This window comes from Falco peregrinus, chromosome 5 (genome assembly GCF_023634155.1).
Source record: "Falco peregrinus isolate bFalPer1 chromosome 5, bFalPer1.pri, whole genome shotgun sequence".
Classification (NCBI taxonomy): Eukaryota; Metazoa; Chordata; class Aves; order Falconiformes; family Falconidae; genus Falco; species Falco peregrinus.
In genome coordinates this window covers 64,161,105-64,185,909 of record NC_073725.1, presented here as the reverse complement: position 1 = coordinate 64,185,909, position 24,805 = coordinate 64,161,105, and the positions used below count along the sequence as shown (strand labels likewise).

At 66.1% G+C, this 24,805-nt stretch overlaps 3 protein-coding genes across 8 annotated transcripts in view; 1 reads left to right on the top strand and 2 right to left on the bottom strand.

The window, feature by feature from the left end:
- The first annotated feature begins 1,697 nt into the window (after positions 1-1,697).
- Positions 1,698-24,805, top strand: part of LOC101916737 (uncharacterized) — a 40,349-nt gene continuing 17,241 nt past the window's right edge. The window contains exons 1-16 of the mRNA XM_055803937.1: positions 1,698-1,961; positions 3,405-3,806; positions 3,903-4,029; positions 4,462-4,575; positions 5,205-5,315; positions 5,461-5,580; positions 5,707-6,437; positions 10,190-10,312; positions 13,433-13,947; positions 17,770-18,910; positions 19,056-19,300; positions 20,234-20,375; positions 21,178-21,576; positions 22,231-22,357; positions 24,129-24,242; positions 24,486-24,596. Coding sequence (XP_055659912.1) covers positions 1,734-1,961; positions 3,405-3,806; positions 3,903-4,029; positions 4,462-4,575; positions 5,205-5,315; positions 5,461-5,580; positions 5,707-6,437; positions 10,190-10,312; positions 13,433-13,947; positions 17,770-18,910; positions 19,056-19,300; positions 20,234-20,375; positions 21,178-21,576; positions 22,231-22,357; positions 24,129-24,242; positions 24,486-24,596 — 4,750 coding nt within the window. The 5' untranslated portion in view covers positions 1,698-1,733. The remainder of the gene's footprint in view (positions 1,962-3,404; positions 3,807-3,902; positions 4,030-4,461; positions 4,576-5,204; positions 5,316-5,460; positions 5,581-5,706; positions 6,438-10,189; positions 10,313-13,432; positions 13,948-17,769; positions 18,911-19,055; positions 19,301-20,233; positions 20,376-21,177; positions 21,577-22,230; positions 22,358-24,128; positions 24,243-24,485; positions 24,597-24,805) is intronic.
- LOC129784599 (uncharacterized) lies at positions 9,276-15,587 on the bottom strand. 3 transcript variants are annotated; one of them, XM_055806401.1, is made up of 4 exons: positions 15,408-15,587; positions 13,107-13,741; positions 11,557-11,760; positions 9,276-10,965 (listed from the first exon to the last, which is right to left on the bottom strand). In XM_055806401.1, exons 2-4 carry the CDS (start codon positions 13,642-13,644, stop codon positions 9,938-9,940), a joined length of 1,770 nt encoding a protein of 589 aa, XP_055662376.1. In that variant the 5' UTR covers positions 13,645-13,741; positions 15,408-15,587; the 3' UTR covers positions 9,276-9,937. The 3 variants fall into 3 exon arrangements, with proteins under 3 accessions (XP_055662376.1, XP_055662378.1, XP_055662377.1); XM_055806403.1 differs by having other exon boundaries at positions 13,107-13,505; XM_055806402.1 differs by lacking the exon at positions 15,408-15,587 and having other exon boundaries at positions 13,107-15,001.
- On the bottom strand, positions 17,256-20,560 carry LOC114012289 (tigger transposable element-derived protein 3-like). Of its 4 annotated transcripts, none has more exons than XM_055806389.1 (3): positions 20,135-20,560; positions 19,753-19,872; positions 17,256-19,617 (listed from the first exon to the last, which is right to left on the bottom strand). In XM_055806389.1, exons 1-3 carry the CDS (start codon positions 20,166-20,168, stop codon positions 17,756-17,758), a joined length of 2,016 nt encoding a protein of 671 aa, XP_055662364.1. In that variant the 5' UTR covers positions 20,169-20,560; the 3' UTR covers positions 17,256-17,755. The 4 variants fall into 4 exon arrangements, with proteins under 4 accessions (XP_055662364.1, XP_055662367.1, XP_055662363.1 ...); XM_055806392.1 differs by having other exon boundaries at positions 19,828-19,872; XM_055806388.1 differs by lacking the exon at positions 20,135-20,560 and having other exon boundaries at positions 19,753-20,128.

Here is a 24,805-nt window from a genome sequence, read left to right as displayed (position 1 = left end):
GCTGGGCACTGGGCTGTGGGGGTTCTGGGGGGCTTCAGGTGCCCCGGCCTCGGGCCCGGTGCTGGAGGGGACGAGGGAGCAACCCCATCCCATCGTCAATTGAAATGGCTGCCCAGGCTCCCATGATGCCTGCTCAGCCCGTTAACCCTTCTTGTCCCACCACCCTCTCCGCCCGGGGCCCTGGTCCGTGTGTGGCAGAGGGGACCCCCGCCATGGCCCCCTGTCCCTGGGACCCTGGTGCCCCGGGGTGCCCTAGGAGCTTTTCCCAGCAGGTTTCTGTGAAGGCAGGGCCGTGACGCTTTTCCCTGCTCTGGCACCAGCCCTGGCCCCTGGCGCTGTCAGACCGAAGGGTCCCCAGATTGGGGTGAGTGCGTGGGGGGTCCCCAAACCCGGTACATCCCCACGCATGGGTGTCCTGCCTGCCTCTGGCCAGGGTGGGGGTCCTGGTGTGGGTGGCTGGGTGCTCCTCTCCCCACACCGGGCATTCACCCTGTGGCCCCGGCTCGTGGCACTCCGGTGTCACCAGCTGTGTGCTGGAGGGAGCAGGGGGGTCCCAGCAGCACAGCCCAAGGAGTGGGGGGGCACAGACACCCCCTGCCCCCACCGCAAACTGCCACCTGTGGGGCCAGGACCCTGGGGTAGCCCAGGAGGCTTTGGGTGCAGAGCACCCACTGGGCTCAGTGTTGGTGCTGGTGCTGGTGCTGGGCTGGGGCTTGGTGCTGATACTGGTGGTGATGCTGGTGCCAGTGTTGACGGCAGTGTCAGTGCCAGGGTTTGGTGCTGGTGCTGATACCAGTGCTGACACTAGTGCCAGTGCTGATACTGATGCTGATATTGGTGCTGGAGCTTGGTGCTGATGCTGGTGCCAGTGCTGATACTGATGCCCATGCCGATGCCCACACTGGTGCCAATCATGATGCTGGTGCTGGAGCTTGGTACAGGTGTTGGTGCCTGGTACCAATGCCTGTGCCAACACCAGTGCCAATGCTTGTACTTGTATTGGGGCTTGGTGCCAATGCTGGTGCTTGGTACTTGTGACAATGCTGGTGCTGGAGCTGATACTGATGCCCATGCTGACACCAGTGCTGATGCTCACACTGCTGTGGGGGCTTGGTAGTGGTACTGGTGCCTGGTACTGGCACTGATGCTGGTCCTGGGGCGGATACTGGTACCCATGCTGACACCAGTGCCGTGCCAGTGCCTGTGTCTGTGCTCATGATAATGCTGGTGCTGGTGCTGGTGGTAGTGCTTGTGTTGCTAGTGGTGCCAGTGGCAGTGCTGGTGCCTGGTACTGGTGCCGATGCTGGTGCTGGAGCTGATATTGGTGCCTGTGCTGACACCAGTGCCAGTGCTCATCCTGGTGGTGGGGCTTGGTACCAGTGCTGGTGTCTGGTACTGGTGCTGGAGCCAGAACGGATACTGATGCCCGTGCTGCTGACACTGGTGCCAATGCCTGTGTCCGTGCTGGTGCTTGTGTCAATACTGATACTGGTGGCGGAGCCAATGCTGGTGGCTGGGTGGCCAGGGCTGCCGGTGCTGGTGCCGGGGGCAGTACCAGTGTCAGTGGCGGGGCCGGTGGCAGGGCGGCCAGGGCTGCCGGTGGCGGTGCCGGTGGCAGTGCCGGTGGCGGTGGCGGTGGAGGGCGGCCGGGGCTGCCGGTGCCGGTAGGCGGCAGTGCTCCGCGCTCGGCGCCGCTCCCCCCCGCCCGCTGCCGCGAAGCCCGGCGGAGGCGGATGCAATTCCCCGGCTGCCCCTTGCTCCTCGGCGGGGCGGCGGGGCCCGGCCCGCAGCGCGCAGGCACCGACAGCGGCCCCGGCCCCGGTACCGGCCCCGGCCCCGGCGCGGCGGCGGGCGGCAGCGCGGCCCCGCTCCGCTCCGCGCTCTCCCCGCCGCGGCCCGGCCCCAGCCGCCGGGGCCCGGCCCAGCACCGCGGGGCCATGGCCGAGTGGGCGCCCGCCCAGGTAAGAGCGGCCCGGCCCGGCCCGGCCCGGCCCGGGGGCACCGGCACCGCCGCCGGAGCCGCCCCGCCCGCCCCGCCGGCCGCTCCCCGCCGCCGGGCCCCCTCCCCCCCGGGCCCCCCGGCACCCCCAGCCCGCCCAGCCCCAGCCTCGGGCTGCCCCCGGGGACCTGCCCCGGCATTCCCGGGATGCGCCGGTGCCCCGGGATGTGGCCGGACACCTTTGCCCTGGGATGGCCCCGGGATGCCCCGGTGCCCCCGGGATGTGGCCGGACACCTCTGCCCTGGAATGGCCCCGGGATCCCCGGGATGCTCTGGGCAGCTCTGCCCCGGGATGCCCCGATGCCCACGGGATGTGGCCAGGCACCTCTGCCCCGGGATGGCCCCGGGATCCCCGGGATGCCCCGCTAACCCCGGGATGCTCCATGCAGGCTCCAGCCCCAGGATGCTCCGTGCAGGCTCCAGCCTCGGGATGCCCCGGTGTCCACGGCATATGGCTGGGCACCTCTGGCTCAGGATGTCCCCGTGATCCCTGGGGTGCCCCAGGATGTGGCTGGGCACATCTGCCCTGGGATGCCTGTTGTGGCCCCAGGATGTCCCCAGGCACCTCTGCCCTGGGATGCCCCAGTGCCCCGGAATGCTCCGTGCAGGCTGTAGGCCTGGGGTGCCCTAGGCAGCTCTGACCCAGGATGCCTGTGTGTCCCCAGGATGTCGCTGGGCACCCCTGGTCCAGGCTGCCCGTGCCCCCAGCTGCTCCCTGCCCACCCAGCCCCATCCACCTCCTGGGGGCTCCTGCCAGAGCAGGCCCAGGGCAGCCCCTGCAGTGGGTGGGGGTGTGGGGTGCCAGGGGTGGGGCTGCTGCCCTGCAGGTCTGGCAGCTGCACACAGCATGGTGACCTGCCCGATGCTGGCCAGCGTCCATGGGGACAGTGATCAACACTGACCCCACAGCTGCCATGGCTGCGCTGCAGTCCCTCCCCAGCCTGCCAGCTGAGTGGGACGCATCCAGCCCAGTGGCACTGGTGAGCCTTCCTCATCTGCCCCTCACCATCCCCTCAGGCCTGCTGCATCTATCTGCCCTGTCCCCTTCTGGGGCTCAGACCCAGCCCTGGCAGCTCCTGTCTTGCTTGGGCAGCGCCAGCCACTCCAGGGGCCAGATCTTGCCCGGCTGAGTTGTTAGTGGGGGATGACATGGTGGCAGGTCCCCAGTGGTGCCCTTCCTGCAGCCCGGGCAGGCAGGGCAAGGGCAGTGCTGCTGGCTTTGGGTAGGTGGGTGACAGTGGGCATTGCGCGCAGACGTCCCTGAAGCAGTGCTGCTGGTGGGCGGTGGTGGTTGAAAGCTACCAGTCTGGGGGGGAGCGGTGCCTGCCATGGGGCTGAGGCTCCAGGCATGACCCAGGGGGGTGACCAAGGGCCCCCTTCCACCTGTGCCCTCCCCATGGCCCAGGTGCAGGAATGGAATGTGGAGGCTCCCCATCTGATGCCACTGCAACCCCCACTGCTGCCGGAGCGGGCGCATGTGCGGGAGGCACAGCTCCACTCCGCTGAGGCCTCGCTCTGGACCGTGGTGGCCACGGTGCAGGCGATGGAAAGGAAGATCGACCTCCTCGCCACCCGCCTGCTCAGCCTGGAGGGTCGGTCCGGCACAGCTGAGAAGAAGCTCCTGGACTGCGAGAAGACGGCCATGGAGTTCGGGAACCAGCTGGAGAGCAAGTGGGCCGTGCTGGGCACCCTCATCCAGGAGTACGGGCTGCTCCAGCGGCGCTTGGAGAATGTGGAGAACCTCCTGAAGAACAGGAACTTCTGGGTGCTGCGGCTGCCCCCCGGCCCCCGGGGTGAGGTGCCCAAGGTAACAGCTCCAGGGGGACACTGCAGGCCAGGTGGGGGGACCCTCGGCCCCCTGGGGAGTGGATGTCACTGAGCTGCCGGGGGCTTGTCCCTGCAGGTGCCGGTGACATTTGTTGACATTGCTGTCTACTTCTCGGCGGAGGAGTGGAAGAATTTGGAGGAGTGGCAGAAGGAGCTGTACAATAACCTGGTGAAGGAGAACTACGAGTCTCTGCTCTCCCTGGGTAAATGTCCCTTTCTGCCCCTTTCCTGGCAGGCTGGGGTGATGCCTGCGCCTCCTTGGGAGTCCTGGATGTGTGTGACCTGGTCCCCTGCAAGCATTGGTCGTTGCACTCGCCATGACCGCGGAGCCTCCTGTCACAGAGGGAAACAGGGACATGTGGGGACGGGGCCATGTGCTGTGCCATGCCATGCTGGTGCTGCTATCTGGGACAGCCCGTGCCGCCTGGCTCCTCGTCTCCCAAAACCCAGGGTCGGAGCATCTGTACTGCACAGGTTTTGGGCATGGGGGTCCTGCTTTGGGCATGGGGGTCCTGCCTAATGCAGGCAGGTTCTCTGGCAGGAGGGATGCTAGGGCCTGGCAGCCCCATGTGTCCCTGGCACGGGGGGTGGGTGCAGCCCCACACCGGTGCCAGTTGCGCTGTCTCCCCATGCAGATGGTGCCCTCTCCAGAAGTGAGGCGCAGCCCCGCAGTGAGCGTGGGGAGGGACCCTGCGTCCCTGAGCAGAGGGAGCTGGAGCAGCGGGAGCTGCCGCCGGACACCTGCACAGGTGAGGCACCGGCCAGGAGAGGGGGCAGTGCCGGGTCTCCCCTCCTCGCTGCCCCCCACCTCATGTTTCCCTCACCACACTGCTTGCCCTGGGGATGTCCCTCGTCCTTCTCCGGTGGTCCCCACACCCCAGGGCCCGGTTTTCAAGCTGTGGCCAGACTCTGCTCCCTGCTGCATGACTGGGGACCACTGAGAGTAACCCTGGAAAATCCCATGACTGATGTGCCTGGGGCATTGGGCGTTCATTGCTGTGTGATCCATGTGTCCCCCACTGCCACCACATCGTGTCAGAGCCCAGGGGTTGTGTCACAGTCACCCATCCCCATCAGCTGTGCCGTTGTCACCCATTCATCCCCATGGGCTGTTCCATGGTCACCTGTTCCCAAGGGCTGTCCCATGGTCACGTCTCCCCAAGGACTGTGCCACGGCCACCCATCCCTCCCCAAGGGCTGTCCCGTGGTCACCTCTCCCCACGGCACCCCTGGGGGTGTCTGTTGCCCCATAACTGCTTTGGGACAGGGATGTCCCACACGGCTGGAGCCTGGGGGTCCTGCACTCTGAAGTGCGTTGGCTGTGGGTCGCACTGGGCGGCCACATCCTGGCACCAGCCAAGTGTTTCCTTGTGAACAGAGTCGATGATCTCCACCTCCGACATCCTGTCGCGCATCAAGCAGGAGGTGGCTTTCGTGGGGGAGCAGCAGTTCACAGAGGAGCGGGGGATGCCGCCAGACCCCTGTGCAGGTGAGCCCGGGGCGGTGCTGCACACACACCAGCTGCTCAGCACTAGCAGCAGCTGCTGCCTTCTGGAGCCATTGCCTCCCACAGCCTGCCCAGCACAGGATGCAGCCCCGCTCAGCTGAGTCCCTGTCCCCATCCTTCCTCGCAGGCGCAGACGCCCTGATCACGGCACACGACTTCTTGTCATGGATCAAGCAGGAGGAAGAGCCCTGCGTCCGCGAGCCCTGGGAGCTGCCAGAGAGGGAGATGCTGACAGGTCCGGGTCCTGGTGAGTGATGCTGAGCCCAGCCCCATGGGGCTGGGAAAGGGAGCACCCACCCGGGCTGGGCTGTCGCTCGGGGACAGCCCCGGTGTCCCCAGCAGGCACTGACCAGAGCCTTTCCCTCCCCTGCAGCCAGTGAGGGGCTGCTGGTGAAGACGGAGGAGCGGTGCCCCCACACCGAGCCCCCCGAGGAGGTGGGCTTGCCAGGCAGCTCCGGGGAGCTGCTTTTCCCCGGTGCCAGCTTCGGGAACCCTGAAGGACAAGCAGCAGTGACAACGGCGGCAGTGGTGGCTCTGCCGGCACAGCACAGACTGGGCAAAGCTCCAGGCTCAGAGCCGGGGCCAGGGGCCGAAACGGTGGGGGTCCCCACCGCGACGCCAGGAGCCATTGAGGAGCGGCCGCATGGCTGTGCCGAGTGCGGGAAGAGCTTCAGCGGGAAGAAGAGCCTGCGGATTCACCAGCGGAGCCACGCGGCCGAGCGCCCGTACCCCTGCGCCGAGTGCGGCAAGAGCTTCAACTGCCACTCGGGGCTGGTGCGGCACCAGATGATCCACCGTGGTGAGCGGCCCTACAAGTGCACCGAGTGCGGCAAGTGCTACAGCCGCAAGGAGCACCTGCAGAACCACCAGCGGCTGCACACGGGTGAGCGGCCCTTCGCCTGCGCCGCGTGCGGCAAGAGCTTCATCCGCAAGCAGAACCTGCTCAAGCACCAGCGCATCCACACCGGCGAGCGGCCGTACCAGTGCCCGGCCTGTGGCCGCAGCTTCCGCTACAAGGAGTCCCTCAAGGACCACCAGCGGGTCCACGGGGCTGAGGCAGGCCCCCCCCCGCTGCCGCCTCCTGGCATCATGCCCCCCGGGGACTAGGGGCTGCCCACCCTGTGGACTGACACCCCCCGGGACGGGGCAGCCGCTGGCCATGCAGCTGCCTACCAAATACAGGTGCCCGGCCGGGACGGGGGGCACGTGGGGAGCCCGGGGGGGCCATGCACCCGCAGACCCAGGTCCGGCCCTTATCATGAACGGACATGCTTTGGCCCCCACTGCCCCCGCCACCAGACAATCTCGCTGCATGGGCCGGGAAGCAGCCCCCCGCCGTGTCCCCCCGCCGCCAGCCCCCCCGCCTGCCGCTCTGCTCCTCGGCCCCCGCTGCTTATTTTTACTGCCCTCGCCGTCCCGCTCTGTACAGTGCTTGGGGTGTAGTTTTGTATGGACGACGCGATATGGAATAAAGTCATGTTGGGCTGCAGTGCCTTTGCCCCCCGCCCTGGGGACTGTCCCCTGGCCCGGGCCCTGCGGCCATGCTCCTGCTCCCTGGGACCCGCGAGCTTGGGGCTGGGGAAGGAGGGGACGATTGCAGCACAGCGTGGGGTACGGGGCAGGGGTATGGGGTACAGGGCAGGGGGACGGGGTACAGGGCAGGGAGATCAGTGGCACCATGGGATGCTAGGCTGCCAGGTGCTCCTGTGTCACCAGCTGTGGCACCCCTGTGCTGGTGGGGTGGCACAGAGAACCCCCCAGAGCCAGGGGGGGTGGCTGCACCCATGGGTGAAACCCTGCAGGGAGAGGGGGGAGCAGGCAGTGATGCTGCAGCGTGGGTGGGTGCCTGGGTGCACACGTGTGTGCACACACCAGCCATGGGTGTGCAAGGGCTGCCAGAGGCCGCCGTGCTCCCGGGGCCGTGCGGGTCCTGGGGCCTCCCAGACGACTGCAGCCCCTGATCCACAGGGTCCTGTCCCCCAGCGAACCCTTTCTAGCATCGCTGATTCCCAGCGTTTCCCATTTTCCCCCACTTTCCCCCGGCAGGCTGTGGCCAAGCCCTCCCCGGGGCACCGGCCCAGCGCCCCCGCCCCTGCGCTCCCACACCCCCTGGCGCATCATTTCGGTGACTGACCCAACGCGGTGGCTGCGGTGCGGGCAGCGCGCCCGCTCCCACTGTAGCCCCCTGACCCCCCCGCTGCTGTCCACCGGCACCAAACCGGTCCCGGCTCCCCCGCCGATCTGGGCGTATCGGTTGTTTCACCCGTTTTCTTTACAGCCGGGTAAGCTGTGCCCCTTCCCCAGGCACGCTGGGACCCCAAGCTGGGTGTCACTGTCCGTCCCCACCCGAGGGAGATGGTCCCCACCAGAGCCGAGGAATCCAGCGAGGGGCTGCGGCGGTGAGTCCCTGTGTGCTGCAGGGGGTGGGGGGCATCGGCCCAGGGTGGCCTGGTCGGCTGTGCTCCCCACCTAGGGTGGGCTGCAGCAGGAGGAGGCGGCAGGAGCTCCTTGGGGACACTGCACGCTGCGGGGGGGACCCTGCACACCGCTGGGGGGGGACTTTGCACACTGCTGGCAGGGGGAGACCCCGCCTGCTGCTGGGGGGGCAAACTCTGCAAGCTGCTGGGGACCCTACAGGCTGCTGGGGGGAGACACCACACACTGCCAGGGAGCTGGGGACACTGCATGCTGCCCAAGGGGCCTTGCACCCTGCCTGGCACCCTGCACCCTGCCCGGGGGCCCTGCACAGTCCTGGGGACCCTGCACGTTCCCTAGGAATCATGCACATTCCCTGGGGACACTGCATATTCCCTAGGGACCCCGCACACAGCCTGGGACCTTGCACACTCCCTGGGGACCCTGCATGCTGCCTGCCCCAAGGGGGTCTTGCATGATGTCAGGGACCCTGCACGCTGCTTGGGGACCCCATACACTCCTGGGGACCCTGCACAGTCCCGGGGGCCCTGCACAGTCCTGGGGACCCTGCACGCTACTTGAGGACCCTGCACACTCCTGGGGACCCTGTGCATTCCTGGGGACTGCGCGCTGCTTGGGACCTTGCACACTCCCTGGTGACACTGCAGGCTGCCCAAGGGGGTCTTGCACGGTGTCGGGACCCTACACACTCCTGGGGACCCTGCACACTGCCACCAAGCTGTGCATGCTGTCACCCCACCCCAGAGCCACACAGGCAGCCGAGGCCTCGGTTCTGAGTCTGGACAGCCAGCCCGAGGCTGCAGGTCCTATTCCCCCCAGCCCTGATCTGGGGCTCCCCCAAAGGAGCAGGGTGAACTGGGTGTCACCAAGCCTGGGGTCATTTTGCCCCATATGCCAGCAGCCAGCCCATGCAGGCTGTGTAGCAGGGGGCTGCTGGCACGCTCCCCCTGGCCAGCTCAGGGCAGCCCAGAAGCAGGCCAGGCCAGCATGGCAGCATGCCGGCAGCACCGGGGATTTGAGCAGGGAGGAACCGCGAGCAGGCGATGAATTAGCAGCATGACACAGCAGCAGAGCAGCGGTGGCACAAGTAAGCAGGGACCCGAGTAGCAAAGGAGACCGGAACTTCCATGAGGCTACGTGGGGAGCTGGGAGGGGACAGGGGACACAACACGTGCTGTGGGGAGGCAGAGCAGGGGAGTAGGGGTCTCCCCACAGGCAGCAGCTGTTCACATGGCCCCTCATCTGGGGAAGCAGGCAGCTGCCTGTCTGTGGGGTGAACCCGGGAGGAGGATGGGGGGAGCACACAGCCCCCCCGGCCCGGCAATGGGCTGCCTTGGCAAGGGTAGGATTAATCCTCAGGTGCCCGATATGGGCAGCTCGCCATCCCTGCGGCTCCGCACAGCTCCTGGCCAAGAGCAGGTGGCATGGGAAGGTTCCTGAGGGACAGCAGGTCCTGCTCGCCCAGGACCCTCCTCACCAAACCGCTGCAGCACTGAGTTCACACACAGAGACGTCTTTTCTGTTTTTTGGGGATTTTTTTTAAACAGAAGTTTATGGTTATATGCAAATTAGGTCATTAAATGATTTGCATAAAATGTTCGCACATCAGCGACTAAGTGTTCCTAACTCCCCACCCCCCGAAGGTAGTAATCCTACTCACTAGCGCTGTCACACGGCCCCACTGACACCACGCACGCACACGCCTCCTCACTGTGTGCCAGCGCCCCGCTTTCTCACACGCACCCGGCCAGCCACGCTCGTGGGCCCTGCCCCAGGCTGCCCACAGCAGCAGAGGCGCGGCCACGGGTGCAGGCAGGCCTCCTGGGCACCTGCACGACTTACACACGTGTGTATCGCCACCTCCCTCCCCAGGCATGTGCCCAGCGCGCTCCCAGCGCCAGCCACTCGTGCCCCTTTGTACCTTCCCCGTGCTCGTGGGGGCCTGGCCGTGCCGGGGGGCAGGTGCCAACCTTGCCGGCGGCCGCATGCTTGTGCATGCCTCCCACAACCCAGGCGGCTCCCACGCACACCCCCGCACGCCGCTCCCCCACGTGCACACCCCTCTGTCCGTGGCCAGGCACGCACGGTGTGGCCGGAGCCCTGCGTGCAGGCGCCGGGAGGGCCGCAGGCACACCATGTCCTTCGTGGGACAGCGTCCCTGCCCGTCCCTAGCTGTTGGTGAGGAAGAGCCGTCTGTGTCTGGAGGCAGAGCCGCGCGGCCGGCCCCGACGCCGGCCCCGGCCCCGGTTGCCGAAGGGGCTTCGGCTGGGCACGGCGGTCTCTCCCCAGCTGGCGCTTCCGGCCTGCGGCTCGGGGAAGCCGGGCTCGGCTTTGGGCTGCTCAAGGAGCGGGCTGGGGTCTGGCCGGGGCTCGGCCGGTGGCGCCTGGCTCTGCCGGGCGCTGGCCCTCTCCTGACGCAGGTAGCGCAGCTCGTCGCGGATGTCCGTCAGGACGCCCAGCAGGCGGAACTGGAGCTCGCGGTCGCGGGCCCTCTCCTCACGCTGGGTGGCCCGCTCCTCCTGCCACATGGCCAGCTCCTGATGGTACAGCTGGTCCCACTGCTCCTCCAGGTCGAGCAGGTGATGGATGTTAGTCCTCCAGCTCTCCTGGCGGTCCTCCCGCAGGCGGGAGCAGCCCAGGCCGCGGGGCGGGCCAGGGGCAGCTGGGGCGTCCCCTGGGGGAGAGGCGGAGGAGGGCAGCGACTCCTCGGTCAGGGCGCCGTGCAGCGGGGAGCGGGCCGGGGGCTCCTCCTCTGCAGTTGGCTTCTCCCAGGTGGGCCCCATCAGTACCCTAGGCAAAGCGCCCATATCCGGGCCGGGGCCCCCCGCCTGCTCCTCGGGGTGCGAGGAGTCGAGCCCGCGGCCCAGGGGGGGAAGGTCGGACACCCCTTCGTGGCCCCAGTCCGAGTGAGCGTCCACAGGGTTGAGAGGGTCCTCAGGCAGGGAGGTGACGGAGCCCTGGGAGCTGCACCTGCGGATCAGCATGGCCTGGCGGGACAGTTTCATGTCTTCCTCCGCAGTCATGGGGGCTTCAGGCCCGGGCTGCATCCCTACGGCCCCGCCGTGGCCCCTCTCCACCTCCCGGCCTTCCCGTTCCTCCTCCTCTGACATGGAGGCGTAGGAGACGAGGGACTCGTTTCGCAGGGACGGGGAAATGGCTGACACGTCTGGAGTCCGCAGCTCTGGTCCCGACTCGGCTGGAACAGAAGAGAAGCCCTCAGGTGAGCCCCAGCCACCGCTCTGTCCCCCTGCCCCTCCCCAACACATGGACTGCCCCCGTCATGCACGTCCCTGATGGACACAGCAGGCCAACGTGCCCCAGCCGTGCAGCCCTCGCCCCTGCCTGCCTCGCACACCCCCTGTCCCACCACAACGAGCTCCCCAGGTCCCCACTAACACAGGGATGGCCATGGCCTTTGCCTTCCCTGGGATCTGCCGCCTTCTCCTGCCACTGAACAACCCTCAGTGGTTACGGAACTGTGCTCCAGGTTCCCGTTATGCATCCGCAGCCCTTCGGGACTCACAGGCCAGGAGATAATCACACAGACTGGGCAGGCACAGGGAAGTGTCTCCTGTCGGGGTGTCCCCCGCAGCGCCACCCCCAGTGCCATGCCGAGAGCGGCATCCAGCCCCACCAGAAGCACTCTGCCACACCAGGACCAGGTTCATGGTGCAAACCACCACCACAACCTTTTACCATCTGCCACGCTCCCAGGGGGTCTCCAGCCAGACCCCGCGCCCTCCCTCCACTGCCTGAAGCCCTGCCGCAGCCTGTCCCACAGCCTCACCCGAACTGCTCTGCCCTTCTCCTCGGCTGTACTCGCAGATGATGGAGGGGTCGGGGCTCTGCACTGCCAGCCGGGGCACAGCAGAGCCCTCCACATCTGGCAGGGATGAGGGCTGCCCGTTGGTGTCGATGTAGATGCTGGGGTGGCTGACGCCAGGCTGCAGGTGCATGAAGGACTGCTTGGTCGCACCGGGGAAGAACAGATCTGTGGGACAGAGAGAATCCAGCCTCAGCCACTGCGATGACGGCACTGGCAGTTCACATGTCCCCGCAGAAGGGCAGATAGGGCTCCCAAGGAGAAGGGTCCCACGGGAACCTGCAGAGGACATGATTGCACCAAGGCACAGATGCTCCTCCTGGGAGGCCCAACCGCTCACCCTCATCTCCCCCAGGACCATCCTGAACTTGCCCAGCCCTGTGAGGGTCAACATCCCGTAACGTCCCACAGGACTTCTTCCTTCAGCCCAGAGATCTTCTGCTCTGCAGCAAGGCGGGTGTCTGGTTCAGAGACACCCATGCCGCCCACCCATCTCCAGTGAAACCTGACAGGCCACGCTGAAATCAAAGACCAGGGGAAGAAGCAGGAACAACTAACCCTGGCATCCCCTAGGAACGCAAAGAAGTCAGACATATTCCTTTTGCGCAAATGAAAGGCCAGGGTGGGTACATGCCTCCTGGGCAGCAACAAAGCCCAGCTGGGGTGTACCTGTGGGCCCAGCTCAGTGCTACCGCAAGACCAATGTTGGGTCTTCCACCAACATCCTCTCCCCTCAAGCAACTCTCGGGCATTTGAACTAAAGGCATTAGCCAAGAGCAGGACCAGCGAGAGGGCTCCGTGCTCAGCGGTAGGCCAAGACACAGGTTTGCTGTGCAAGCAACAGAGGAGTCAAAGGCACAGCCCCATCAAGAAGGCATAGCCCACCCAGGGACCCTCTGGCACCCCTGGCCACACACAGCACCAAGCTGTGAGACGCTGCAGGAGGTTGCTGTGACTTTGCTCCGAAGCAGCTGCTCCTGCTCCTGCTCCCGCTCCCTCTGGCCTCAGCTACCCATGGGGGGATGCCAACCCTGAAAAGAACAGGGGAAGTAAAATCCCATCCCATCTTTTAACAGCTGCCTTTAGACAGTATCCAGCAAGGCCAGGCACTGTATCAAATTAAAGAGGAAAAACAAAACCAGAGAAGACCTGATCCGACAAAGTCTGAGGTGTTCCTGTTGACCCCAGGTTATTTCCACAGTGGATTTTTAATTCCAATGCATGCTGTTTCCAACCCTGGTGGTTAGCTACCCAGACACAATGGGACCACAGCCCTGCTGGATGCTGTAATCCCGGCACAAACCACATACGACACGAAACCCGAAAGCTTCCTTCCACGATCCATGCCGCGCTGGCTAGCACAGAACACAAACACTCGACAGACCCTGGAGCTCGGGAGGACCACGGCCTGGTGATGTTACGAGGCTGGACATCACTCAGAGAGCGCAGGTAGGGCACAGCATGGGACTCCACTACTCCAACTCTTTTCTCCCCAGAGAACCACCACAACTGACCTGGGTCCAAGATGATTTCAGGCTCTGAGTCGTGGCTGGCCTGTAAGAAGGTGGAAGCCACCATCTTCTCCAGGGGTGTCAGGCGTGGCTTGTGGAGCGGCCCACCGGCACGGTTCATGGGCAGGTGCTTCTTGGAAGTGATCTTCTTCTTGACGTCCAGCCGCAGGTCACGCCACTTGTGCTTGAGGTCGTCGATGGAGCGTTCGGTGTAGCCCAGGAAGTTGACGCGGCTTTGGATTTGGGTCCAGAGCTGCTTCCGCCGCACGGGGTGAGCCCGCAGGGCTTCAGACCCATACAGGGCGCTGAAATGCCGGACCACATTCCAGACCAACGTCTCAGTCTCGTCATTGGAGAAGTTGGCCTTCCTCTTCCGGCCAGATGCTGGCATCGCCTGCGAGGCTGCGGCAGAGGTGGAAGGGGCACAATTGAACCTCGGTCCCCACTCCTCTCTGTCAGCTCCTGGGGGGAACATGGGGCTGCGGGAGCCCGAGGGAGCCGCAGAGGAGGGAGCCGAAGCAAGAGCCCCCGAGGCATCCATGGCAGGGGAGGCTTGGGCCGGGGAGGATCTAAAGAGCCGCTTCGGCACACCACGCGGCACGGGGGCACCTCATCCCCTCGCCCCAGCTCGAGAGCACCTGGGAGGGGAGAAAAGGAAAGGGCAGCGGTGGGTGGCGGCAGCACGGGGTGATGGCAAGGGCCCCTGGTCCTCTCCAACCACAGGCACCCAGGGGCCCCCAGCCAGCTACCACCAGGGCCACGGAGAGGGTCAGGGTCATGGTGCGCACATTGGGACCACGACAGAGGCCACAGTGAGGGCCACGGCACACACCACAGGGCCATGGTGAGTGCCTCCACCATGGCATGTGACCTGGGGCTGTGGCCGGTGTCTCAGGGCCACACAGAGGGTGCTGAGGAGCACCTCGGGGCCAGGCTGAGGGCGATGGGGAGCGCCTCAAGGCTGCAGTGAGGGCTTCATGGCCATGTTGACAGTGATGGGGACTGCCTCTGGTTGCACAGCAAGTGCCTCCACGACAAGGCCTTGGCAAGCACCCCAGGACCACGACAGGAGCCACGGCAACAACTTCAGAGCCATGGCCATCGCTTCTGGGCTACAGCAAGCACCACAATGAGGGCTTGGGCTATGGCCAGCACCTTAGGCCCACAGCAGGACCTCAGTGATGGCAAGCACCTCAGCACCATGGTGTGGACTACCGACATGGTAAAAGCACTAGAGCCACCGCATGAAGCCTCAGGGGCATGGTGGAGGCCTTGGCCACAGTGAGTACTTCAGGTTCCCAGCATGGGCCTCAGGGCCATGGCACAGACCTTGGCCATCGGACAGGTCTAGGCGCCACAGCAAAGGCCTTGGCCATGGTGAGCATCTCAAGGCCATGCTGAAGACCTTGGCCAAGATGCAGACTTTAGCAAGTGTCTTGGCCACAGTGAGAACCTCAAGACCCCAGCGAGCACCTCAGATTTTTAGTGAGGACCCTGGGGTCACGGAGAAGCCCTTGGCCATTGCAAGCCCCTCAAGGCCACGGCAAAGACATTACAGAAGGCCTTGGCCACGGTGAACACCTCAAGCTTCAGTTAGGGCTCTTAGTGCCATGGCAAAGATCACAGCTGTGGCGAGCGCTTCAAAACCACGGTGAAAGCCTTGGCCATGGTGACCAACTCCAACTCTCACGAGGGCCTTGGGCCCTTAGCAAAGCCCTTGGCCATGGCAAATGTCTCCAGCTCCCAGCGTGGGCTGTGGGGCCACGGCAAAGACCGGGGACTGGGCGAACACCTCCAGCTGCCGCCGGGTGCATCAAGACCCTGGCAAAGATGCTGCAAGTCCCGGGCCCGCAGCGAAACCCCCTCAGGGCCCCGTCATGGCCCCGCCAAGGCCCTCGCCCACGGCACAGGCCGCGGCCCCGCCGACCCCCTCAGCCCCTCAGCCCCATGGCAAAGCCTTCAGCACCCCCGGGCCCTGCCGAGCCCCGCCGGCGGCCCCCTCAGCGCCCCGGCCGGACGCCTCAGCGCCCCAGCCGGTTGCCCCCCGCCGCAGCGGCTTCTGCCCCCTCCGAGGCGGGGGAGCCCCGGGGCGGGGGGGGGCGACCGGTTCCCGGCTGCACCCCCGGGGCCGGGCCGGGGCCTGCGGCAGGCGGCTTTTGTTCGCGCTTCCGCCGGGCACCGGGGACAAAGGGGCCGGGGCCGGGGCCTGCCGGGGGGGGGGGCCGGGGGCAAGCACCGGCCCCGGCCGCAGCCCTTCCCTCCCCCCGCCCCCAACACCCCCCAGGGCAGGGCGGCGGCGCCTACCTGTGCCGGGACGGGCGTGCGAAGGGGGGGGGGGGGGGGAGCGGGGGCTGGCGGCGGAGGGGCCGGACGCGGAGGGGGGCTCAGCTCCGGCGGCGGCGGCGGGTAATGGCTCCCGCCTCGGCGGAACTCGCCTTCATTTCCTCCGCCTCCGAGCGGCGCGGCGCGGCGCGGCGCGGGCCCTGCGCGCCCGCCCTTGGTCGCCCCCTGGCGGCACCGCCGCGCCCCGGGCTCCGCGGGGGCGGCGCCGGGCACCGGGCACCCCCCGCCCCGCCGCGCCGCGCCGCGGGGACACGCGGGCACCTCCGTGGCTGCGCATCCCCCTGGGCACTGCCCTGCGCGCCCCGGCCCTGCAGCCCCTCCCGCCCAGGTGCTGCGCGCACCCACCCCCACGATCGCGCATCCCCGTGGGGATTCCCCCGTGCAGCCGGTCTCGGGTGCCCCCTCCCGTGCAGCCCGTTGCCCCCACCCGCGGCACGCACCTTCCCCGCACCTCCGGCAGAGCCCCGTGCAACCCCGGGACCGGGCACCTCCGTGGGCACCCTCGCAGGCACCCCCGCCGGGCTGCTGCGTGAGCCTCCGGGATTGCATACCCGATGGACACGTCCCGCTGCATCCCGTGCCCTATCGCTGCACACCCAGGGGTGCTTGTTGTACTTCCCAGCATCCCGGTGCCCCCCCGCTTTGCATCCTGTGCTCATGCATGCCAACGGGTGCTGTTCTGTGCACCCCTAGGTGCCACCTTCCCTCTGGCAGGCATCCGGGTGTCCCCTGCACCCTGGAGGGCCCCTGGCAGCCCCTGCACCCAGATGGACATGTCCCGGTGCACCCTGCCCCTGCACCCCTAAGGGTGCTCATTGCACTCTGTCCCATGCACCCTGAAGGTGCTCAGTACCTCCTGCACCTCTGTGCGTGCTCCTTGCACCCTTTGCCCTGTGCACCCCGTGCACCCTCACCCCATGCACCCCCCCAGGCAAACTCACCAAGCACCCCCCGAGGCCCTGGGGTGCACCCTGTCCCATGCAACGGGTGCCCCTTGCACCCCTGCCCCCTCCACCCCAACTGGCACCCTTGCACGCACCACTCACCGCGTCCCAATGGTCCCCTGCCCTGGTTGCCCCCATGAGCCCCCCGCCCTGGGTACCCCGGTGAGCACCTCTTGTGCGTCCAACAAGCAGCTCCTGCCCAAACCTCCCCCCCCCCCGCTCCCACTGGGCCCATTCCGCTGCGTTCTGGCCAGGGTTCCCTCTGCAGGGCTGGCTGTAAGGGCTGGGTGCAGAGCACCCCTGGGTGCCACAGTGCTGTAGGGACACACCTGTCCCCGCTGTGGGGTACGGCCCTCCAGCTGCCCCTGGTGCACACAGGGGTGTCCTCCTGGTGTCCCATCCCACCTCAGGGACCCCAGGGCAGGAGCAGTCACCATGCCGGGGACAGGGTAACCGGTGGGTGCCTGTTAGGGTGTGCAGCCCAGGGTACACATGGGGGGCTGTGCAGGAGACCCTCAGGGAGCACATGGGTGCCAGCCACACCGCACGGGACACCCTGGCATGCACCCCAGGGCTCCTAATTAACAGCCATGATGGGGCTGTCACCCCGGTCCCTGCTGCCTGTGGCCCTGGTACCCAGGGGACACACAGCACTGGTTGGGGTGCTGCAGGGTCCCAGGGGTGGCTGCGGTGCCACCGGGCCAGGGTGTCTGCATCCCCAGGCCAGGGTTAGGGAGGGAAAGGACAGGTCTGGGGTGTCCCTGCTGCTCCTGGTGGCCCCAGGGAAGTGTGGGGGCTCTGCCCGGCTCACAGCAGGGCTGGATGTGACTTTAAAATATTTACAAACACCACCCATGTGCGCTTTGCTGAATTCCACCTTTTAATGCCTGTTGCAAACCTCCGGGCACCACGTCGTGACAGCAGCTGTTGGCACCCAGTCCCCCCAAACCCCTGTGGGAAGGAGCCACTGTCCCTGGTATGGGGACACCCCACCATCACCCCAGGACCCGCCCCCAGCAAACACAGCCACCCCACTCAGGGCAAATTCCCCCCGGGGGCAGCTCCACCAGACGGCTTCTGCTTGCTGCAGAAGCCACCCCCAGGAGGTTTTGGCAGTAGTTTTTTGGCTGCCACCATCAGCCCCCAGCACCACACCAGTGGGTGACATCCAGAGCAGTGGCTCCACAGCTGCCAGGCATGGTGCTCCCTGCCGGACACCCCCTTTGCCCCTGAGCCACACAGACCCACAGCAAACCCCACGGCACAACTCAGCTGGCACTGCTGCAGGAGACGGCGGCCAGGCCAGTCTGGTGATAGCCCAGATGAGCACCAGCCCCCATCCCTGGCATGTGCTGGCCACTCCGCTCACTGCTTGGGAGGGGCATCCCTAAGGAGGGCTCGCCTGGTGCCAGCCGACACCATGTGCACCACGTCCTCCAGCTCATAGAAGGCCTGGAAGAGGTCCGGCGAGGTGGCCTGGCACTCCAGGTACCGCCGCAGTGTGGCCAGGCTCCCCCAGACCTCCTGCTCCGAGGGACAGGGCTGCACCACTGCCAGCTCTCCTGCGTCCTCGCCCTCCGCTGTCCCCTCATCCCTGTCTACCTCTGCCAGTTCCCCATCACACTCCAGCTCCTCGTGCAGCAGCGCGCGGCGCTCCAGCTGCTCCTGGCTGAGTGGGCTGGGTGCCGGGGCCAGGGCCAGAGCCTCAGCACCAGCATCGGGGCTGAAGCCAGCAGCACGGAAGCAGCCAGCGATGAGCTCTGGGTGCACGTCGCCCCAGGCTTGTGCCAGCATGTGCAGGACATCCAGGAGGGTTGGCTGCCCCATGCTGCGCTCCACCAGCTGCCACCGCAGCAACCGGCGCCTGTAGTGGCCCTTGAGGTCGCCGGCAATGCCGCGGTCCAGCGGCTGGGCCATAGTGGTGGCCGATGGGATGAAGACCATCCTGACATTGGAAAGCTGGAGGTAAGGGTGCGCCTCATGCTTGGTGAGGAGGAGGAGGACACTCTTCCCCTGCCGCTGCATCCCCTCGTTGAACTCCCGCAGCCACTCAGAGAAGAGGGGGGCAGTCATGCCGGCCAGGCTGCCAGCGCGGTAGCTCCAGGGCATCTGTGCCAGGTTGACACCCTGCAGGCAGCGTGGCTGGGGGCTCTCCCCCACTGCCCGCAGCAGGACCTTCTCCGAGCCGTTGGCATTGGCGCAGAGGAGGAGCGTCAGCTGGTTGCCGGCACTCTCACCCTTGCCAGGAGGGCTGACTGGGAAGAGGACCCCCGTCTCCCCACAGGCATAGATCTCGGAGGGCGCGTAGCTGCGGAGGAGGCTGGGCAGCACCACACCGGCCCAGTGCTCAGCCGTGGGCTGCTCTGCGTCCCCCTTCTCCACCGGTGGCTTCTTGAAGGCGAGGTTGTGGCGTGCCCCGAAGCGAGCCAGCCAGCCACCGCTGGGCTCCGGGTCAGGCCGGCCAAGCGCCTCGGCAAGGTGTTTGGCCTTGAGCTGGAGGAGTGGGCGGCTGATGGGCAGGTCGGTGGCACGGGCGCCCTCCACCCAGCGCAGCAGGGCAGCCTCCAGGGCCGTGTCCTTCCCCTCCCGCTTGCGTTTGCGCTCAGGGTCACCGTTGCAGTGCCACTCATTCAGGATCCGCTCCTTGTTCTTGATGATGCGGCAGATCTGGGGCTGTGACACCCCGAAGCGCTTGGCCAGCTCGCTCTGTGACACCTTGGGGCCCTCCAGCATCTCCAGCACCCGCACCTTCTCTGTCAACGACAGCTCCTTCCGCTCCTTCCGGGGCGCTGCCGTGCCCCCCTCTGCCGTCCCTGGGGAGCGGCCGGCACAGGGGGCTGGCCGGCAGGGGCTGCCCGTGGCCCCCAGCCCCACCGGCTCGGCGAAACGTCTCCCGCAGCGGCTGCAGGCGTAGGGACGCTGCCCGCCATGTGCCAGCCGGTGCCGCACCAGGTCCGGCTTCTGCCCAAAGCCGCGTCCGCACTCGGCGCACTCGAGCAGCAGCTCCTCGGGTCGGCAGCGGCGACTCTCGAAGGCAGCGGGTGGCGAGAGGAACCCCCCGTTACTGGCACTGGGACTCGGCTCCGGCTCGAGGAGGCTGCAGTAGCTGCAGCCCCGCTCCCGCAGTGGGGCAGGGAAGTCACCGGGGCTGGCACGGCGTGACGGGGGAGAGGTGGGTGGTGGGGACACCCCCTCCTCGCTCTTCACCTCCTTCCCCAGCCAGTCCCCTGCAGAGACAGGAAGGTGTTGGGGAGCGCCCCCCGCCCTGGGAATCCCACCGGATCAAGCCCTCTGGCTCAACAGTGCTCAGCCCATCACCCGAGCCCTGTCCCCGGTCCCACTGGGCCCTGTGCCCCGCTCACCCTGGGAGGGGCCGGTGGGTGCCGAAGGCGGCCGGGGGCCCCGGTGCTCCCCGTAGCGCCCTGCCACCTCCTCACCTCGCTCCACCTCGGCCAGGATGTCGGGCTTGGTGATGGCATAACCTGTCACAGAGACAAGAGGAGGGACAGCTGGTGATGCCGCCGGTGACCACGGCCAGTCACCACAGGCCTGTACTAGCATCCCCCCGCCACCGCTCGCCTGTGGGGATGGGACAGCCGGTTGGTGTGGTCCCACGGTGACCCCGGCGCCGCCCACGGCAACCTGCTCCCGCCACCCACCGGGCCGGTGCCACTGGCCTCGCTAACAGCCGGGCCGTGACCAGCAGCACCGGGGCTCGTAGCGGGCAGCACCCGCGTGCCTCACCCAGGGCGACGGGATGCTCGCGGTCCTCCTTCATGGCACCGGCACCAGCCTGGTCCTCGGGGAGACGCGGCGGCTGCTCCTGGTGCTGCTCCCGGCCAGGCCTCACCTGCGGGAGGGATGGCGGCGGCTGAGCGCTGAGCCGCACCGGGATGATGGCGCACGGCCGGCGGCCAGCGACCTCGCGGCGCGGGCAGGGGGCCGGGTCGCCGGCGGGGGAGCCTGCGGGGGCGCCTGCGGAGGGGTGTGAGAGGCACCGGAGCCGCCGAGCCCCGCCGGGCCCCGGTACCGGAGCCGCCGAGCCCCGCCGGGCCGCGGTGGCGGTGCCGTACCCGGGCCGGGCCCTGTCCCCTCCCGCCCGGCCGAGCCCACCGCCGCCCCAGCCCCGCCGCCCCCGCCCCGCGCGGCCCCGCTACCGGCGGCGGGAGCGCGCGTTCCGGCACGTCCCGCCCCCGCTCCGCTCTGCCCACCTATTGGGCCGCCGCCAGCGGGCGCGGCGCGGATTGGTGGCGCTACCGCCCAATCACCGCGGGGCCGGAGGCTGCGGCGGCGGCTGCCCCTGCTCGGTGCCTCCCTGCTCGTTGGCGCTGCGCGCTCCGCCCGCCGCCAGGTGTCGCTGCGGCGCCGCACGTCGCCGCCGCCGCTCCCAGCGTCCGCTGCGTTCTCGGCATGGCCGCTCTGCCCCGCCGCTGCTGAGGAGGCGCCGGGCCCGCGCCGCCGCCGCCCGCTCCGCTCCGCCGCCCCCCCCCCCCTCCCCCCGCCGCCGCCGCCGCCGCCGCCCGCCGCGCCCCGCACGGCCATGGCCGACTGGGCCCCCGCTCAGGTAAGCGCCGCCGCCGCCCCACCCCGCTCCCCGCCCGCCCGCCGCCCCCCGGCCTGTCCCCGTCTCCCGTTCCCCGGCGGCGGCCCGGCCCGAGGGCGCTCGGCGGCGGTGCGGGCCCGTCCCCTCCCCCACGGAGCCCCGTTCGCCCCGCGGCCGGCCGGCGGCGGGCCGGGGACCGCCTCGCTCGGGCGGTGGAGCCCACGGCCTGTGCGTGTCCCCGCAGGACCTGGAGTGGGACATGGAGCCGCAGGAGCTGGCTCTGGAGCAGCCCCTGCCCGCCGCCGAGCAGGGCCCCGCCGCGGAGAGCGAGCTGCCGGCCGCCGAGATCTCTCTGACTCTGGTCACCGAGATCCAGGCCGTGGACAGGAAGGTGGATGCCCAGGCTGCCCAGCTGATGAACCTGGAGGGGAGGATGAGGATGGCAGAAACCAAGTTGATCGGCTGTGAGAAGACGGCGGTGGAGTTCGGGAACCAGCTGGAGAGCAAGTGGACTGCGCTGGGTACCCTCATCCAGGAGTATGGGCAGCTGCAGAAGAGACTGGAGAACATGGAAAACCTGCTAAAGAACAGGAACTTCTGGATCCTGCGGCTGCCCCCGGGGGCGAAGGGAGAGGTCCCCAAGGTAACGGTGTCCTCTGCTCCATTTTCCAAACGGGCTCTTTCCGCATGCACTCGGCGCTCACAGCCTGGTTCCAGGGCAGCTGTGGTGCTGAGCAGGGCCCAGCTTCCCCACAGCAGTGTATTTCCTTTGGTGCTTGGCAAGAAGCACCAGCACGGGTTCCTTTGTATTAATTACACACTGCTCGTTATAGACACACAATGCTTCCCAAAACACATTGACTGCTCTGTGCAGGGTTGCAAACTCCTTGGTGTGGCTGGAGCTGTGTTTTGAGTCATGCAGTACCACGTGGCTCAGTCCCACTGCATGGTGGCTTTGGTAACGTCCCCAGTGCCTGTTTGGAGGCACTTGGTGGCAGAACCATGTCAAAAATGAAGTGGGGAAAAGAGTCTGTGTTGTGCACAGGGCGTCACCTGCAGCATGAGGAGTCTGAGCAGAGGGCGAGGGGCAGGCAAGTGATGAGGGAAAACCCCATCATGTTCTTTGCACACAGGGGTGAAGCCAAGCCCAGGGGCCAAACGAGGTATGTGGAAGGAGCGGGCATTGCTACCTGGGACTGTCCTGCCCAGTGCTTGAGGAGTTTGAATGAGAAAACATCCCTGGTGCTTTCTGTGACAGGAGGCAAAACGTCTGAGCGTATGATGCTTTTAATTGCAGGTCCCTGTGGCATTCAACGATGCTTCGTTTAACTTCTCTGAGGAGGAGTGGAAGAGCTTGAACGAGTGGCAGAAGGAGCTTTACAGGCATATCATGAAAGGCAACTACGACGCCGTCATCTCGATGGGTAAAGACGGGCTGGGGTTTGTCCTGAGCCTCCTGATGCACCAGGTTTTCCTGGGGCCTGGTGGATGGAAGCACAGCTGTGCCTGGCAAGGTCGGGGAGGATGAATGGTGTGCTGGGCCAGGAACGTGTTATGCTGGCCATCACCAGCAGCCCTGGCAGTTCCTTCAGCCCTCACCGGTTCAGTTTAGCGGTGGATGGAGGTCATGAGCCTCACCGCAGTGACCGTGTTTCCCTGACGGTCTCTGTGGCTGGTAGCAGCCAAGCAAGCACCTGGGTTGTGAGGAGGAGGGGAAGCCAGAGGACCCTCAAGCCAAGTAGAGGTGAGGAAGAGGGAAGTTTCTTTGTCACGCAAAGGTCCACAGATCCACTGCGCTGGGTGCATCAGCCTGCTGGCCACATAGGGCAGCAGAGGGGTGCCCTGCCTCTGAGGTTCCTTCCAGCCCTTTCTGTGGGTGATCGGTCCTTCAGCTGCAGAGCCTTTCGTAAGGGAGGAGAGCGAGGTTTGTCAGCTGCCAGCCTTGGTGCTCTGTCTGACCCCAGCCTCATCTTAGGGAATGCTTCTCGCACAAGCTGTTGTGGTATCTGCTACTGTAGTGCCAGGGTAGAGCTGGGGAGAGGCAGGGGGCAAAGGCAAGCTCTGCCTTCTGCTGTCCCCTCCAGCAGCTGAGGGCAGCGAGTTCACAGCTAAACCAACGCACTCTGGTCACCCCTTCCAGTCCCAGCTGCGGGGATTCCCTCTGGGGGACATGGTGCCTTCACAAGCACCTATGTGTGTTCTGAGAAATCACTTTGCCTTGGCTGGGCGTCCGCGTGTGGTGGGTGGGAGCACAGGCACAACCCCTGGTAGACAGACATCCCCTCCCTGTGCTGAGGCCGCTGGCAGGCAGGCTCACTCGCCACCCTGCCATCCCACTCTGGCCAATCCAGGCTTTTTTGTCCTTTTTTTCTCTCTCTGTTTCTTCTTTTATTTTTTTGAACAGAGGTCTTCTGTGGTCCCTGTGTGCAAGGTAAAAAGGTGAAGGGTAAATACTGGCCTGTTTTTTAAAACAGTCCTGCATCCTGCTCTAGAGGTGCAGGAATGTAGCAGTCCTGCTGAAGGGGATCTGTGGATCTGAGCCTGGAGCTTAGAAAAATGTATCTGTGCTTCGTCTGAAAGTTTCCTTTGAGTAATGAGGCTTAGGAGTTTGACCCTCGCATAAGGCAAATGGATCCACCAGAGCAGCAGTGGAAATTAACACCCAGAGACTCATGCTTGTTTGGAAATGAAGTTTTCCGCTCTCCACCCTAGGAGAGATTGTGATTGTCCCCTTTCCCCCACCAAAATCCGCGAGCAGCCTGTGACTCGGACGAGTAGGATGAAGCGGTCCTGGCTGGAGGGAACCGCATGGGGAGGGCACTTCCCCTGCTGCCGCTGGCTGACAGCTCTGGTGCTGTTCCTGAGCTGAAGTCCCCATTGTAATGGATCCGCGGACCTTAGCAGAGAGGAGAAGAAAGGAAGCCTGGAGGTAAGCACAGATGCATTTTCTTATTCTCCTCCTCACGCTGCAGGCTGGGAGGTGCTCCTCACCTGAGCAGAGTGTGCTCCTGCAGTCCGCTCATGTTCCCAGGGCCCAGACAAGGTGAGCGGTGCAGATGTGTGAGAGCATCTTCTTAAGCCTCTCTTTCCATTACCCGTCATCCCCAGCAGCGAAGGAAGGTTGGTGGGCGAAGGTCTGAGAGTCTCTCTCCTGCGAGGGCAAAGGAAACATTCTGATTTTCTTTTTATGTACAGATGCTGCCATCTCAAAGCCCGACCTCCTGTCACGGATTGAGCAAGGAGAGGATCCCAACGTGGAGGATCCAGATGACTCTGAGGGAGGAGAAACCCCTACAGACCCCAGCACTGGTGAGCCATAACATCCCTGGGACTCGGTGGGGAGGTGGAAAGCAGACATGTGGCTGCCACCACCTGCCTGCACTCGTCCACTTGCCTCTGTGGTGGAGTTTTGCCAGCTCCAGCCTTGGGCACCGGGGTGACTTTGCTTTCCCAGCTGGCTCTTGCCCGATGCGGCCATCTCTCCTGAAATCCCCTGTAAAGCAGCTGGGAGCCCTCAGTGTAAACTTCTGTCACTCTTTCTCTTGTGTACAGAGTTTTCCTTTCCTGGTCCGGATGACAACTCATGGAGTAAATATGAAGAGACTCTGGCTGAAAGCCACGAGGGCTCTGAAGAAGAGGAAAGCATGGAGGTCCCTAGTACATGTGAGTTAGACGTGCAGAGCTTCACCGAGCGTTGCGCAGAGCTGGAACTAGAGGCGGGCTCGGGCTTCTGGCACTGGCTGGGGATTGTCCGGGGCGAGATCCTGCCTTCGCAGTGGTCTCAGTCAGGCTTGCCTCGAGGGCCAGCGTGGGAGCTGGACAGCAGCTGAGGCAGATGGATAGTGCATGAGCAGAAGCAGCTGTGGTACACA